Source organism: Schistocerca gregaria, chromosome 2, assembly GCF_023897955.1.
Source record: "Schistocerca gregaria isolate iqSchGreg1 chromosome 2, iqSchGreg1.2, whole genome shotgun sequence".
Lineage (NCBI taxonomy): Eukaryota > Metazoa > Arthropoda > Insecta > Orthoptera > Acrididae > Schistocerca > Schistocerca gregaria.
The window spans coordinates 988,480,512-988,497,798 of NC_064921.1; the positions used below are offsets into that span (position 1 = coordinate 988,480,512).

The 17,287-nt window shown below is 39.1% G+C and overlaps 1 protein-coding gene across 1 annotated transcript in view; it reads left to right on the forward strand.

Moving 5' to 3' along the window:
- LOC126335481 (DNA primase large subunit) overlaps positions 1 to 17,287 on the forward strand; it is a 73,538-nt gene that overhangs the window by 20,653 nt on the left and 35,598 nt on the right. The window contains exon 3 of the mRNA XM_049998800.1: positions 6,956 to 7,077. Within this exon, the coding sequence (XP_049854757.1) occupies positions 6,956 to 7,077 (122 nt within the window). The remainder of the gene's footprint in view (positions 1 to 6,955; positions 7,078 to 17,287) is intronic.

Here is a 17,287-nt window from a genome sequence, read left to right on the forward strand (position 1 = left end):
TGCCAGATTTGCAGAAGGAGCTATGATAAGTAAGTGGCGTGATAAGCGGGAGATTTGCTACATTTCTAATGCATATACAAATGAAATAGTTGAAGTTGAAAACAAAAGAAAGGAAAAGAAATCTAAGCCCTTGGTCATTGTAAATTGCAATAGATTTATGTCGGGAGTTGATCGGCACGATCAGATGTCATCATATTACCTCTCAGAATGAAAAACCATACCCTGCTACAAGAAACGTTTTATCAACATTATGGAAATGATGCTGACAGATGCAAATGCCCTACACAATAAATGTTTTGGCAAAAAAAAGTGCCCCTCCAAGAATTCGGACTCAGCACTATTGCCACAAAAGCAGGTAGGATGGCCAGACAGAAATCCCCAACATGTTGTGGTAAAACGAGAATCAACTGGAAAATCAAAAACACCGAGAAATAAGTGCAGATCATGCGCCAGTTGAGGACAACGAACAGACACGATTTACGAGTGCCCGGGTTGCCCAAATAAAGCAGAGTATTCTTTGAATTGTTGTGTTATTCACCATCTTTAAAAGCAGATAGCACTTTTGTTGTTCTTTCATTTTTCGACAGTTGTGTAGATACTATTCTTGAATTTTGTATTTATTTTATTTGTTTGAGTGTAATCGGTAAAGTTCTCGATTGTATCTTTTCTGAGATTTGACATACATTGTATTTCAGAAGTTTCTTAAAGATCTTGTGTTTGTTTTTGAATGCTGTTTCTACTATTTTTTTTGTTCAATAAAGATGTCGTTTCTCAGTAGGATGTTTTGTTTTATTTTTGAATATAAAATAAAAATATAGTACTCTAAACTGTCACAATTTTCAGGATAAATAAACGAGACGCACTAGCGCATCTGTGGCCACCCAATACAGAATGTTGCCTGATTGCCACTGACACATTAGTGCCCCCTCCCACCCCCACCCCCCTAAAAAAAATTTATTGGTTACATGGCAATGCAGGGTCCATTAACAGTGGCAGTGAACATGTTAAATATTTGCGATGATGCTAAACTGATTTTGTATATGTTTTTTGACAGTGCCACTATGGTTTCATTGTATTAGGACATATTTTGAAACAGGTGTGCCTCATCATATTTTAAATGCGTGCTGTCCACATTTATGGAGGTAATACTTTTCATTTGAGGCCTATTTTATTGATTTATGTTGTTTACTGTCTACTAGCTGCATTTCATTTTCCCAACTTTTGCTGCAGATTCGAAGATGGTCATCACTAATCAAAACCAGTAGCCACAGATATTGCCCATAGCATAATCGCCACAGAGTGGCTAAAATGTTCACTGTCTTTTTACATGTTATAATTAATGATAACTGTTGAATAGTGGAATAAGATTTGTTTGACGAAGGACCTTTACATGAAATAATTATTTTGTATTGGATTATACGGTCTAGTTTGCCAAAATATGGCATTGTATTTCAGTAACAATGTTTTAACTAAATATGCTAATTACTCTGAGACTAAACGCAGGCAAAAGTTATTACCATATTTCCAGCATTAGCTGCATAAATGCTTCATTCATCTCTCTACTTTTGATCTATTTTATTTGAAAGTTAGCAGTTGAATATGTGTTTCCTTAGGAAAATGATGAATTTATATTACAGGTATTTTGCAGTTAGAACAGCTTCTTGGTAATCTGATTACACCAGTGGCTTCTAATTAACCAAATCATAGTGAAAGTGAAGTTGGCTAAACCCTTAGTTAACATTTGAAATTTTTGGTATTGTGCATCATCATAAATATAACACTTTTGAAAATATTTTCAAAATAATTAAAAACAAAAAAAATAAAATAACTGCAAAAAAAGATGTTGGGGGGAAGAAAAGCATGACAGTGGAAAAAAATCCACCTGCTTTGTTACAGTGTGATCAACTCACTAGACAAAAACTACTAAAAAGCTAGTTTCAGAGACTGGTACAAAAGCTTTGGAAGGCAACTCCAAAATTCCCCCCCCCCCCCCCCCCAAAGTTAAGGATGAAAAGTAATGATGAAAAAATGGCACATAGTAACAAGAAAATGGCAAAATCGAAATAAAAGTGTTAGTAAACTTTTGAAATGTGAAGAACCCAGAAAACTTCTAAAAACTGACACAAGCCCAAGAGGGGTCTGTAGTATGAATGTGGGATTTGGAAACTAAAAAGCAACAAAGAGGTATATGAAAAAACTGAGAATATAATAGATCCAACATGAAAGCAGAGGGTCACATTTTATGGCCACTTAGAAAGAATGGATATCAAGAGTGTAACCAAAGAGATATTCAACAACTTTAACAAAAATCCAGAAGCCCGTATTTCGTGATTTATAGATGTTAAGAAAGATTTACAGGAGTAAGGAATAACATAGAGAAACAGAGAAAATAGACATGAGTTCAGGGAAAAATATAACACAAAAGAAGAGAGGAGGGACATGGACAGAAGAAAGAAGTATTGGGAAGCCGAAAAAAAGAGAACAATATGATGTCATAAATCAGCTGTGTCACACTGTACTGAGTTGACCTAATTCACACCACATAGAAGAGGCATTGAGCTGACACCGAGAGAGAGAGAGAGAGAGAGAGAGAGAGAGAGAGAGAGAGAGAGAGAAGTAAACTTATGCACATATGGCCACAGTGTCTGGAACTATCCATGTCAGTGTGGTTGTGCTTGTGTGAATGTGTCTGTGTTTCTTATTTCCAATGAAGGGCTTTTTTATCCATTATTTAGTTATGGCAATAATAATTATAATAATAACAATAGTAGTAGTAAAAGCCAATAAACACCAAAACAACACAGAAACCCCCCCAATGGCCCAAGAGGTGGAAGCGGCAGTTAAGACACTGGTAAACTAAAAGAAATGTGGAGAAGGCCCAAGTTTTTGTGGAAATAAGGCTTTATCAAAAATTCAAAACAATGGATAACATAAAACTTCCCTAAACATTGGACCACAGCTATTAATGTACCCACTCCACAAAACAGCAAACAAGAGCAATCAAAATAAATGAAGTTACATCTTTCTCAAACTGCGCATACTTGTTTTAAATAGTTGGGTTAAATAACAACTGCATCACAAAACAGGTGAATCCCGGTGAGACTTCAGACTCTGGAGACGGTGTGCAGAACAAACCATCGTCTTAAAAATCAGTTGTCATATTACAGTAAAACAGAACAATCATCTTTGCAGTCATCTTTTGTATAATTTAAGAATCCATGTGACTGTACTCTTGCATTTTAACAGAAAATCTTACAAAAATTTCTGGCTCCACCAAAAGTTAAATTGGTAGAAATCCCCATTACCAACTGAAAATCTAGTCACACATAGAGGAGATTTTTCTGAGCAATTCCCCATGAATATTTTGAGACAGGGAGACTATTTGTGACCACTACTGTTCAACTTTGTGCTGGAATCTAGGAACATCAGAATTGAAACTGTCAAAGACAAAAAATTTAAACTGTCTGGTATTTGCTGATGACCTCCTCCTCCTCTCCAACAGCATTAAGGAATCTCAACACAAAGTTAAATGTTATTTTGTATTGGCGTACTCACATTCCAAGGCTCCTTCAGCTTCAAAACTTCTTTTATTTTCTCTCCCACAGTTGAGTCTTTGAGGCACTCTCATTCTTTAACTGTTTCTCTCAGAATGTTGCAAGATCTTCCCCTTTCCCTCTCCCGCTCTCCCCTTTCCCTATCATTGTTGAGCCCCTTCGTACTACTTTTTTTTTGTCTGGTACTTATTATTAGGAAAAGTGCTGGTGAGTTCAAAACATTAGTCTTTTCTAGGGACAACTCTTCCCTTGTAAATATAACATTAACACCACTCATGGTTAGGCTTTAGGCCTGTTTGGAGTGGCTGGCTGCTGCAGTACAACGAGCGATTTATGATTGTGGGATGTGAGATCAGCATGTCACCCTTGCTCCAGCTGTCTTTGTCAGTAGAGGAATCCTCATGATCCCACTATTTCTTTATTCAAGCAGCTCATCATTTGGCCTCGCAAGGGCTGTTTGGACCCATTGTCAGACCTCCATACCCCTACCTTTAGCAATATCAATTAACGTAGATTGCTGCTCACCACATAAGAATTGTGTAGTGGACTGACATATTTAGAAGTAGTCTGTTTGAGAAGCTGTCAGATTAAGACCGTCTCTCTCTCTCTCTCTCTCTCTCTCTCTCTCTGCGCACACGCCCACTGTAGTCTCCAGGCACTGATGCTGATCTGAAAGCCCAGTGATGACAGTGACTGTGTGTGTGTGTGTGTGTGTGTGTGTGTGTGTGTGTGTGTGTGTGTGTGAGAGAGAGAGAGAGAGAGAGAGAGAGAGAGAGAGAGAGAGAGAGAGAGATACCATCCCAAATTTCCCTGTAGCATCATGTCATTTCTTCCTTTTGTTACCTGTGTGATGGGAAGTCTTTCAAAGCCTTTACAAAAATGGTCAGGATGCACATCACAATTCATTAAGTTCAAATTTTTGGCAAATAGTCTCAACAATTTCACCCCAGTCAGTAGTAATCACCTCATGGCTTACTGCTCTGTGAATAATGTACTTCATCTTCTATTTATATACCAATCTTTTCTGGTTTTCCACCAATTGTGTGATTGGATTGAAGAGTTCCTAGATAACAGAACGCAGCAAGTCATTCTCAATGGAGAGAAGTACTCCGAAGTAAGAGTGATTTCAGGGGTTGCGCAGGGGAGTGTCATAGGACCGTTGCTATTCACAATATACATAAATGACCTTGTGGATGACATCGGAAGTTCACTGAGACTTTTTGCAGATTATGCTGTGGTGTATCGAGAGGTTGTAAAAATGGAAAATTGTACTGAAATGCAGAAGGATCTGCAGCGAATTGATGCATGGTGCAGGGAATGGCAATTAAATCTCAATGTAGACAAGTGTAATGTGCTGTGAATATAGAAAGATAGATCCCTTATCATTTAGCTACAAAATAGCAGGTCAGCAACTGGGAGCAGTTAATTCCATAAATTGTCTGGGAGTACGCATTAGGAGTGATTTAAAATGGAATGATCATATAAAGTTGATCAGCGGTAAAGCAGATGCCAGACTGAGATTCATTGTAAGAATCCTAAGGAAATGCAATCCGAAAACAAAGGAAGTAGGTTACAGTACGCTTGTTCGCCCACTGCTTGAATACTGCTGAGCAGTGTGGGATCCGTACCAGATAGGGTTGATAGTAGAGATAGAGAAGATCCAATGGAGAGCTGCGCGCTTCGTTACAGGATCATTTAGTAATCGCGAAAGAGTTACTGATATGATAGATAAACTCCAGTGGAAGACTCTGCAGGAGAGACGCTCTGTAGCTCGGTACGGGCTTTTGTTGAAGTTTCGAGAACGTACCTTCACCGAAAAGTCAAACAGTATATTGCTCCCTCCTACGCATATCTCGCGAAGAGACCATGAGGATAAATTCAGAGAGATTAGAGCCCACACAGAAGCATACTGACAATCCTTCTTTCTACGAACAATACGAGACTGGAATAGAAGGGAGAACCGATTGAGGTACTCAAGCTACCCTCCGCCACACACCGTCAATTGGCTTGCGGAGTATGGATGTAGTTGTAGATGTAGAATAATTGTACAAATCATTTCTCTCTATCCACTTAATAGAATGTAATTTATTTTTCTTCTTCGCTGTTGTTGTGCCCACTATTCTTATCTTATTTTAACACCACTTAATTTTCTAATTATTTTGCGTACCTTCTTCCAATCTTGTCACCAGTGCTGCTATCTGATTTCCCAACAATAATGCAGTTAAACTAACCTTGGGTGTTCTACCATCACAACAACTTTTAGGATACATCGCAGCTCACTTAAATAATTTCTGACTCCTAATTTGTTTCCTTTAAACTTCACTCAACCTACTATTTAATTTACAACACTTTAAGTGACTGGTCTCACTTATGTTAGTAGCTCCTATTTTGTCTCCTTCTTGTGGAGAACATCCTGATTTTTTTCCCCCTCAATCCCCCCATAGCTTTCCTAGATTTTTGTTTAATTTCTCCTGTGTAAAAAGTTTAGCAGATGGGTCAGAAGTAATATTCAACAAATGGACTTGTGGATAATGGTGAATTACCTGTATATAAAAAAAAAATAAATAAAAAATAAAAAAAACCTGCACAAATATTTATGAAAAACTTGTCAACCTTCTTTTATGAAAAGGAAGTGGGAAAGAGGGGAGGGGTTACAAGAATATTAGGACTGACACTGATGATCAAAATAGATATAATTAATATGATTACCAAGGCTTTACATGGGATAATTTTAGTATAAAAGGTGTGGTATTGTTGCAGTGGTACTACTGCTGGAAGCTAGTGCTTTTGATGTGAGTAAAAGTCCTCATTGAGAATTTGACATGGCTGATCAGGGGAAGACTGTTACTGGTTTCAGAGAAATGTAGAGTGTGTATCTTAGCCATGGAACCAAACAAGTTGTGGAACTCTCAACATAATCGTACCAGAAGAGAATTTAAGAATTTGTGTGGAGTGGGTGAGCATTTAAGAATTTGTGTGAAGTGGGAGAGTTCTTTTCGACAGTCCACTAGAAGGTTCACATGACATGCCTCATTAATACCCATGGTCTCACTGCCATGAAAATTCACCTTTACCAGTGTCCCACCAAGTGGTGACTCCATTACTTACATGCATACCAGTTTGGGTGACTACATTCATGTACCCTTATCATCCTTTATATAAAAAGTTGGTAACACTCTGACAGTCAGTGATAAGCATTCTTCCTCTACAAACTTGTTTAAGAACTACTTAGAAGTCCTCCCTATCCACCCAAAATCTTCTGTTCCTTTCACCATTAATTTATACTACCTGTCACCAAATAAGGAAGTCCTGTTCTAGTGCAGTTCCTTTACACTATAAATGAATCCTCTCAGGTGAAGTAAACATATTGCTTAATGACATTCCTCCTTTTTTATTTTCAGTTCTAAGGATTATAGATCAAGCAAATCTTCAAAAGAATGTTCCTAAATATTCTGAAGACTGGAGGAAAAAAATTGTCGCGGAGATCAAGAAACAGGGCATAAAGGCTTTTCCCCGACTTGCAGTATGTAACTGTTCAGATTGTACAAATACCTCAGTTGCCTATAGTGTTTTACTAATAGAACTGCTTCTATACTTTCTATTGTTACACATATGCTGTGAATGATTCTCTGCTGCTTTAAATGTAATTCTCTCTCTCTCTCTCTCTCTCTCTCTCTCTCTCTCTCTCTCTCTCTCTCTCTTTTTAAAAAGAGAAAATAAATCTTTAACTCGTTTAGAAAGATATGCTGCTTTCTAATTGGATTGATTGTAGTTGTCTACTACTACAAATTTATACAAGTGTGCAGTAAATTAATTGTGTTTGTATTACAAGAATAGTGGCTCTTTTGCAAAGAATACTGTCATACAATGCTAACATTAATATAGTATCGGACTCCAGATATTTGATACATAGGAGAAATGGCTAGAGAGGTGTATTTAAATTAAAAACTTTAAATTGTTAATATTTCACGATTATGTTACCAGTCACCAGGCAAATTGTTACAATATATTTCTCCAGAATACTGGACTACTATTCAGAAATAAGGGTGCTGATTGTTACTGTGTTAATAGGTGTTAGGACCAACCCGGATAGAACCCAGTGTCCAGTGCAATCATTAATACAATGTAGCTGGATAACTTTGTGATGGACCAATACGGATAGCATTGTAACCCTCACATTTGGGCCAACAACATATACTGAACACAATTGTACCTCCTGTAACAACAGACAATGTGATACTAGTTCAGAAACCAACAATGATAGTTTTTGATAGGAAACAATGTAAGCTTTACTTCCTGTTAGAAATTAACAAGCAGTGATTTCTGACTGAAATTTAATGAAGTCCAAGCACTTCTACCTCATTGTGCACTCATATTGAATTTATAATATTAAGCAACTTTCAACTTAAGGATCGTGGTGGTGAAAACCACATAAGGTGGAATCAGGTCAGATAAACAGCAGCAGCTGTTATAGTTAATTATAGAAGAGAAATCAGATAATAACAACTAAGAGCAAGTCAGCTGTTGGGCACTCTCATATTTACATGCTAAGAAATTTCACATTTTTGTTTACAATGTCAGTGAAAGTTCCACTGCAGGTGCCCTCACCAGACGTGGGTGATGTTATACAATTTGGTACATCCGTATCTTCCATTTTCACATCCAGTGGTTTATCTAAAGATAGCTTGACCACCATCCAGCCTTGTAGCAACATATTAGTGCCAATGCCTGCTACTCTCAAAATGTAAGTTCTTTACAAGTCACATTAAACTGACTGAATGCTAAATGACAATATTGACTGGAGAATTTGAGAGCCCTGTTGACACCTGATAAGCATGTTATCCATAGGGTTATCCACATGTCTCACTGAATTTCAGGGTCATGATAGTTTAGTGTATAACTGATAGTACTGTCAGATATCCTAATTCCATTTGTAAGTTTCTGGGACATTTGTATTGCAGTTTGGGTAACAGATAATTGGGTGTAGCGGACTGAGAAAAATCAGACGATGACTTAAGGCCATCTACCTCGCTACTTGAAAACTGGCTAAATAAACAAGAAATTTGACTTTTAAAAAACCCAACTCCTGTGCTACTTTTTATTGCAGTCAAAGAGGCGTGCTTCACAGTAATGATGATGATCTAATGCTCTTAACTCTAAAAGGTGTACATTTTAGAGCCAATGTTTACTACACATTTCTGTCTTGCTTTGTTCCATACTACTGCCTCTGAAAATATGTAATACTTTTCTTGACATACTGTAGCTACAAAGCTAGAAAGAAACAAACTCAAAATGGAGGAAATCGGAAATATAGATTATGAGAATTTATTTCATAATAGAAAGGTTACACAGACTAAATGAGGCAACAAGTTCAGTACCTTGAAAAATGAAGATTTGTACAGATGTGGCAAATACTTAGCAAAGATTGGGAAAAAAACCTTTGTAGGTATGAAAGAGACAAATGAAGTGAGAATCTCAAATTGAATGGAGTTCCATACAGAAGAGAAGGTGCCACTTTCCAGTAAATAATAATAAGAATACAATATGAGAACTTAACAGAAATGTCTTCGACCGGATGTAAGGAGATGTAACAAATATTTGATTAGAGATAGAATTGAAAATAATTAAAAAGTATGGTTTAGATAAAATTGAAACTTACACCAGTGAGACGAAAGATTATGACCACTGCTGTGAAGAGAGTGTAGTACCCGTGCAGAGATAAATGGAGACGACTTTGGCAAAGAGCAGATTGTTACTTCCTGATGCGTGGGAATGATTATCCCAGAACCGACAATGCTGTTAACATGATATTGTTGTGAGCAACTATCGAAAGTGGTTGAAAGATGGTGAAACCACTAGTCAACAACAAGATGTTGGTTTCTCAAATTTCATCACAGAATGTAGAGGTTGGAGGCTTGCCCACTCCAGGTTAGACAGTGTTCTGTGGCAGGTCTGGTTGGTAGAGTATGTTGTTGATGCAAGTATAAATGTTTTGGAGCACCCCCTTCAGCCCACCTGCATCATCTGGTTGGTGGAACAACATCTGTTGTTACACCAGGTCAAGGGTTGTGTCTGGATATGCTCACATCCACCCAAACTGCCATTCAGAATATGCACTTTGCCACAGATTCAGGCTGGTGGGGGAAGTGCTAAGTTATGGTGGATGTACACCTGGGATTCTATGTGATATGTGGTAGCAATTGAAGGCACCATGGCAGCTGTGGACTACATGAACATTATTGCACGTCATCTGCATTACTTCATGCTTGATGTCTTTCCCAAAAGTAGTGGCATCTTTCATCATGTTAGCTTTCCCTCTCACAAGGCCAAAATTGTGCTAAAGTGGTTTGAAGAGCATGATAGAGAAAGGCTGATGTCTTGGCCACCAGATTCACCTGATCTGAACCCGTTCAAATACATCAGGGATATTATCAGGCACCAGTTCCGCAACCACAAACTACCAACTTGTAATGTTGGGGAATTGCATGATCTGTCTGTTGAAGTCTTATGCTGCCTACCTCTGAAAACTTACCAAGAATTTGTCGAATTCATTCCCTCTGAATCATTGCTGTATTGCGTTCCAAAGGTGGGCCAAGATGACATTAAGCAAGTGCATATAATGTTGTTACTTATCATTGTATGTTGGGTAGATTTCCCATTTTGTCGGCGAAGATGGCAATTTCCTTCATAGACCTAACTAAAAAGAGAAAGGAAATTTTACAGGCATTTGTTAGACAGACGCGCGTAAACGAAGCTCTCGCTAAGTTAAGTGATTAATATTGAAATAAGAGCTAATTTAGTTAAATTACATTTTAGACTAGTGTATATACTTCTCCTCTAGGCTATCTGTTGAAGTTTTCGCCTTTCTGACTGTATTTAGATCGAAAAGGAAGTATTTCGTAAAAGACCAGCAGCTGCTAGTTTTGTTCACGTTTTTTTTAGGTGTAAATTTCGCGCGAGTGTAGATTTTCGTTTTGACTACATTTATCGCTTCAAAGTCAAATTAATTCATGTCGGTCATACAGAGCTAGGTAGTCAAAACTTTCGGTAGTAAATTTAAAACTTTGTTTACATTAGTGTTTATTTAAGAATTAGTAGGCTACAGGTTACGAAACTAATGTGGTCTCGTCCAACTTATTCTCTGCTTTTGTGTGAAGTTTGTCTGTCAAACCATGTGTGACAAATGTGGTGGTTGCCATAGAAATTTGAAAGAGGGAGTGTTCTGTGTAGACTGTAAATTAGGGTTTCATTGGGGTGAATGTAGTGGTGAGGAAACGAGGGTAGAAAATGAGGCTCTTCCATGGCAGTGTGGGTTATGCGGAAAGGGACAGAAAAATCACTGAACAGGAGGCAAAATTTGTGTCCTTAAGGCTGAATTAGAAAATGCAAATTTTGAATTATGTAGGTTAAGGGAGGATAATGAGACCGGGAAAAGATAGCAAGAAAAGGGTGAAATATGGAAACACTTGAAAAAACTCCAGAAATTCAATTAGTAAATCAGTTCGGCTTGCTATCTGAAGTGAAGGAAAGGCCTCATCCAGATGTAGTTGAAAGTAGGTTGAAGTCGAATATTAGCTCAAAGAAAACAGACAGGTTGGGATGAAACCAAAATAGGAAGAGAAGAATACTGCTTATAGGCAGCGGTCATGGAAGGAGTTTGGGCCAGCAGCTTCAGGAGAAATTAGGTGCAGGGTACCAGGCCACAAGTTTTGTGAAATCAAGTGCTAGCCTTAGCCAGGTGACAGAAAACTTAGGTCAGCTATGCAGGGACTTTGAGAAGGAAGATCAGGTAATTGTAGTTGGGGGAGCAGGAAACAGCCTGGCTATAAATCCAAAATACAGTATTAGGAGTGTCCTTGATAAAATAGGAGCAGAAACTGAGCACACAAATGGGGGGTTTGTGGAGGTCTTTCAGTGCCATGATCAGCCCTGGGTAAACACTGCTGTGAGGCATGTTAACACTGAGCTGAACAGGATGCTCCAGACACTGGCAAAAATCTCATATAAGTGTTGATGGTAGGTGGGGATACACTACACCATGGCCTGCACCTAAAGAGGATGGGGAAAAATAAGTTATCTTCTCTATTAGCAGAAACTGTAAGGGGGTCCGCAGTCACACAAGGGGTGATCCCTGTGGTTAATGGGTCCAGGCAGACAGATTTTTTAGGTTAAAGCCAAAGTCCAAACAGATGACAGTCAAGATAAATAGAATAAAAGAAACTTCATGTACAGTAAATACGAGTAAAGCTAAGGGCAGTATCAACTTACTACACCAAAATATCAGGGGAATAAAAAATAAAGTCGATGAGCTATTAGTGTTTTTAGATGATCTCAAAAATAAGAATGAGATTGATATACTCTGTCTGTCTGAACACCATGTAACACTGGGCATGGATAGTGTCTGTATAAGTGGGAATAATTTGGCATCTTATACTTGTAGATCTAGGATGGATAAAGGAGGAGTTGCCATTTTCATAAAACAAGGATATAAATTCAAAACAGTACAAGTAAGCAAATTTTGTGTTGATCAGCACTTTGAGGTTTGTGCATGTGAACTTCAGCTAAATAATGTAGTATTGATATTAGCAACAGTGTACAGGTCCCCATTAGGAAACTGGGAGCTATTCATAAAAATGTTCGACTCTCTATTATGCTGCCTGTCAGACAAAAATAAGAAGTAATTAATCTGTGGTGATTTCAGTGTAAACTTTCTAAGTAATTCTGATAGGAAAAATGAACTAGAAGTGTAATTAACAACATATAACTTAGAATCAGTGATCAATTTCCATACACGAATAGCTCAAGACAGTAGCACACTAATAGATAATGTATTTGTACAGAACGAGGATGTAAAACAAACACACGCTTTCCCTGTGGTAAATGGATTGTCAGATCATGATGCACGACTGATTAACTTACATAACTTAACAGGGTGTACAGTTTGGAAGCCATTAAGTAAAAGTGTAAGGTCGCTCAACCCAATATTTATAGAGCACTTCAAAGAAAGCTTAAGATATGTTAATTGGTGAGATGTATAAATGAGCCAAAGACTAATGATAAATGCAACATATTTCTTGATAAATTTATATCCATTTTTGAACATTGTTTCCCAAAGAAAATTACTAAATGTAAAACCACACACTTTTCAAAGAAACCTTGGATTACTACAGGTATTAAAGTGGCTCCAAAAGAAAAAGAAAACTTTATGAGACAGCAAGAACTAGTATAGATCCAGAAGTTGTTTTACACTATAAAAACTATTGTAACATACTGAGAAAAGTTGTAAAGAAATGAAGAAATATGTACGTTAGAGAAGAAATTAACAACTCCAGCAATAAAACAAAATCAATATGGAATGTTGTTAGAAGGGAGAAAGGAAAAGTAACCACTGGGGTAGGTAGTATTACTATTATGGAGAACAAGACCATCGTAACCAACAGTACACAAGTAGCTGATGTATTTAACCATATCTTAAGTTTAGGAGAAAAAATTGGTGAGAACAGTTCAAAAGAAAAAGCCAGGCAGTACATGGAAGAGTCTGTTTTGAAAAAAATATATATATAGTCAGATTAAGTTTCTCATAACAACCTCTTGTGAAATAAGTATAATTATCAAATCTTTGAAAAATAAATGTTCTGTTGGAGTAGATGACATCTCTAATAAGATATTAAAACAGTGTGGAGCAATTACAGGTGATGTTTGGAGTCACATATGTAATGCATCTTTAACTCAAAGTACTTTCCCAGAGAGGTTAAAATATGCCATTGTCTGGCCACTCTACAAAACGGGGGACACCACAGATGTCAATAATTATCGTCCAGTATCCTTGCTTACAACATTTTCAAAAAATTTCAAGAAAGTAATGTACTCGAGTGGTTAACCATCTCAACAGTAATGGGATACTTAGTAAATCACTATTCAGATTTCAAAAATGCTGTACCACTGAGACAGCAATATACAATTTCACTGTCCACATAATAGAGTCTTTAAATAACTTCATCTAACTGGGGCAAAATGATGTTAGGTGTTCCACAGGGTTCAATCATGGGTCCCCTTCTGTTCTTGATGCATGTGAACGACCTCCCTTCCTATCTGAAACAGGAAGCTGAACTGACACTGTTTGCTGGTGATACAAGCATCATTATTAATACAGTAAAAGAAACTCCAATTGAAAATGATACAAGTAAGGCCTTTGGAAAACATCATTAATTGGTTTTCTGCAAATGGGCTTGCTCTAAACTTTGAACAAACACAGTACATCCAATTTTCTGTGCAAAAAGTACAGTTCCTTCATTAAATATAACACATCAGCAGAAGTCAGTAGGCAGGGTAGGGCATACTAAGTTTTTTAGGTGTACATATAGATGAGAATCTTAATTGGAAAATTCATATTTTGGATCTTCTAAAGCGACTAGGTTCAGCAACTTTTGCAATGAGAATAATTGCCAATTTTGGGAATATAGAAATTAGTAAGCTAACATACTTTGCCTCCTTTCACTCTCTGATGTCATACGGAATAATATTTTGTGGGCAACTCAACATATAGACAAAAAGCATTCTCTGCTCAGAAGAAAGTGGTTAGAATAATGTGTGGGGTTCATAGTGACATATCTTGTAGGCATCTTTTTAAAAGATTGGGAATTCTTACAACAGCCTCACAGTACATTTACTCACTAATGAAATTTGTTCTCAACAACATGGGCCAGTTCAAAAACAACAGTGACATTCATAATTATAATACCAGAAAAAAGAAAGACTTACACTATATATTACTCAACGTACCTTTGGCACAGAAAGGGGTAAAATATGCTACTATAAAAATTTTCGACAAATTGCCAGATGAAATAAAATGTCTTGACAGACAGCAGTAATAGCTTCATAAATAAATTGAAATTATATATCCTTGACAGCTCCTTCTGTACCATAGATGAATTCTTGAATAGGAATAAATAAATCTGTAAATACAGTATATGTGTTTTGTGCCATTTAATGGAATAGGGTAAATAATAGAAATATTAATCCTTAACTCTGTAATGTTAAAAAATCTTGTTTTGTATGTGCATTCTTGTGCACTTGATGCGTTCCCCATAATAATGGCTAACGTACCGTGCGACTGATCAGTGGAATATGCAACCAACTGACATATTTATGCTCTTCCAAGAGCAACACAAACACAATTAATGACTAAGATAACAACATTCCAAAAATAATACCAGATGGGATATATGGAGCCCTCCAACATACAAAGAAAGGAAAAAGGCCTTTAGCTGAACCTGTAAAGGAGGGGGGGGGGGGGGGGGGGGTACAACATAACAACATAAACTTGCAAAGTGGAGTAAAACAATTTCGCAAAGAGAGGTAACAGATATTCCTGTCAGTCTCCCATCCATAATTTGTAAGACTGAACGTTGAAAAAGTTTCAGATTTTAATCAAACAAAGGAACATACTGGCTTTAGAAGTGGATAAAGCACAACAGACCTTTTGTAATTTGTGAATGTAGTTTTAGAATGGAACCATGAAAACGAGTCACCACTTTACATGGGATCCGTACATTTTGAGAAATTTTTTGGCTCAGTTTCAACAAAATCTGTACGACAGCCCTTGAGAAACAAAACATTGGCTCAGCCTAAGTTTGTACACTCAAAAAGAATCAGAAAGCAAACAGTATTTTAATTCCTATCACCTACTGCTGTAAATTAATTTCCATCTTTAATTTTAACCCCTTCTGCGTCTGCGATTCCAAATGGCATCACCCCCTGCGGGTTCGGGGGTTAGAATAGGCCCACGGTATTCCTGCCTGTTGTAAGAGGCGACTAAAAGGAGTCTCAAACTTTTCGGCCTTATGTGATGGTCCCCTGTTGGGTTTGACCTCCATCTCTCAAAATTTTCCGAAGAGCGAGCCGATTGGGGAAGGGCGCCTTACTTGGTGCATTGTGTCCATCTTGCGTTCAGACCCTTCGCCAGCTTATACACTGTTGACTTGCGGTCCTGCCCGCTCTCCATCTCTTGGGCATGACTCCATTTCTGCGTGCATTACACCTTGCACTGTGCAGTGCCTCTTTCTGCACCGACGGTGACCATGGACCACATGTTACCTAACATCCAACACGGTAGCCAGTCCGTTGTGTTGGGGCCGCCATGTACCCTGTTGGTTGTAGCCCCCTGACAACACAGGGATCGCTCTACTGATGCTTGCGCCGTTAACTCCCCACGTATGCCAAGGAGTAGATGCCTATCCTCCTGGGGTATTGGGACTCCCGGCAACGACCATCCTGCCAGGTGGCTCTTGCCGTGGCTGGGTGGCGCCCGTGGGGAGGGCCATTGGTCGGAGTAGGTGGCATCAGGGCGGATGACCCGCAATGAAGCGTGGTACATCGTCTCTCGCTGGTGGCCAGCCGCCAGCAGTCTCTAAGCGTTCTCGGGCTCAATTTAACACTCAGAAGTACGATCCGAAAACGTTCCCCTCCCTGGCCACACCGTGGGAGGAATGTAAGTCTCATGATGGCAGTATCAGTTATTCGCCCCGATTCTTAGTTTTTACAAGAGCTGATGGGGAGTCTTTTCTCTCCACAGAGCCTCAGTTCTTCGTCGAGCATTTAGAGGACAAGTTTGGGGAGGTGGGGGGCTTGTCAAAAATGTGCTCTGGGTCAGTCCTGATACAATCGGCATCCTCTGCCCAGTCACGACGGTTACTCGCTTGTGACAAGTTGGGGGATGTTGCTGTTACGATCACACCCCATAAGAGTTTAAAAATGGTCCAGGGAGCTATTTACCATAGGGATCTTCTTTTGCAGTCTGATGCTGAGCTGCGCGCCAATTTAGACAGCCGAGGTGTATATTTCGTCCAGCGCATTCATCGGGGTCCGAAGGAAACTCGGATTGCTACCGGTGCCTTCATCTTGGCCTTCGAAGGGGATACATTACCGGAAAAGGTCAAGGTGATGGTCTACCGATGTGACGTTAAGCCCTATATCCCTCCCCCGATGTGGTGCTTTAAGTGCTGGAAGTTCAGCCATATGTCTTCTTGCTGCACTTCCAGCCAAATATGTCGAGGTTGCGGACGCCCATCACATCCCAATACTCCATGTGCCCTGCCTCCCATCTGTGTCAACTGCGGTGAGCACCATTCACCTTGCTCGTCAGACTGCCGAATTTTCCAGAAAGAGCGTAAAATCATGGAATACAAGACCCTGAGCCGACTGACCTATACTGAGGCCAAAAGGAAATATGACCGACTCCATTCTGTGAGAATGACATCTTCCTAAGCTGCTGCTACAACACCTGTGCTAGTCCTGTCTGTTTCTCAAATTATGGCCTGATTGATGAGTAGTACAACTCCTCCCGCCCCCCGCCAGTGGGGGCCTCTACCCACTGGGTTGCTCCTGCACCACCTACCTCAGGAGCAACACCATCCCACCCATCGGGGACGTCCGTCCCCACTTCTAAGCTGGAGAAGTGTCCATCTTCTTCGACTTCTCACGCTCGCATGGGGTCCCTTGGGTCCCTCCCTTCCCAGGTTTCCACCAGCGAGAAGGCTGACGACCGACAGTGGCGTAAGTGCCCACAATCAGCTGGTCGTAGGGCTTCACGATCCTCCTCTGTCCCAGAGACTGAATCGGTGAGGCCCTCCTAGCCAGTGCAACCCAAGGAACGGCGTGAGAAACCCAAGAAGAAGAGCTCTAAGCCCAAAGAACTCGAAGTGGCAGCCATCCCACCGCAACCTTCCAGCTCT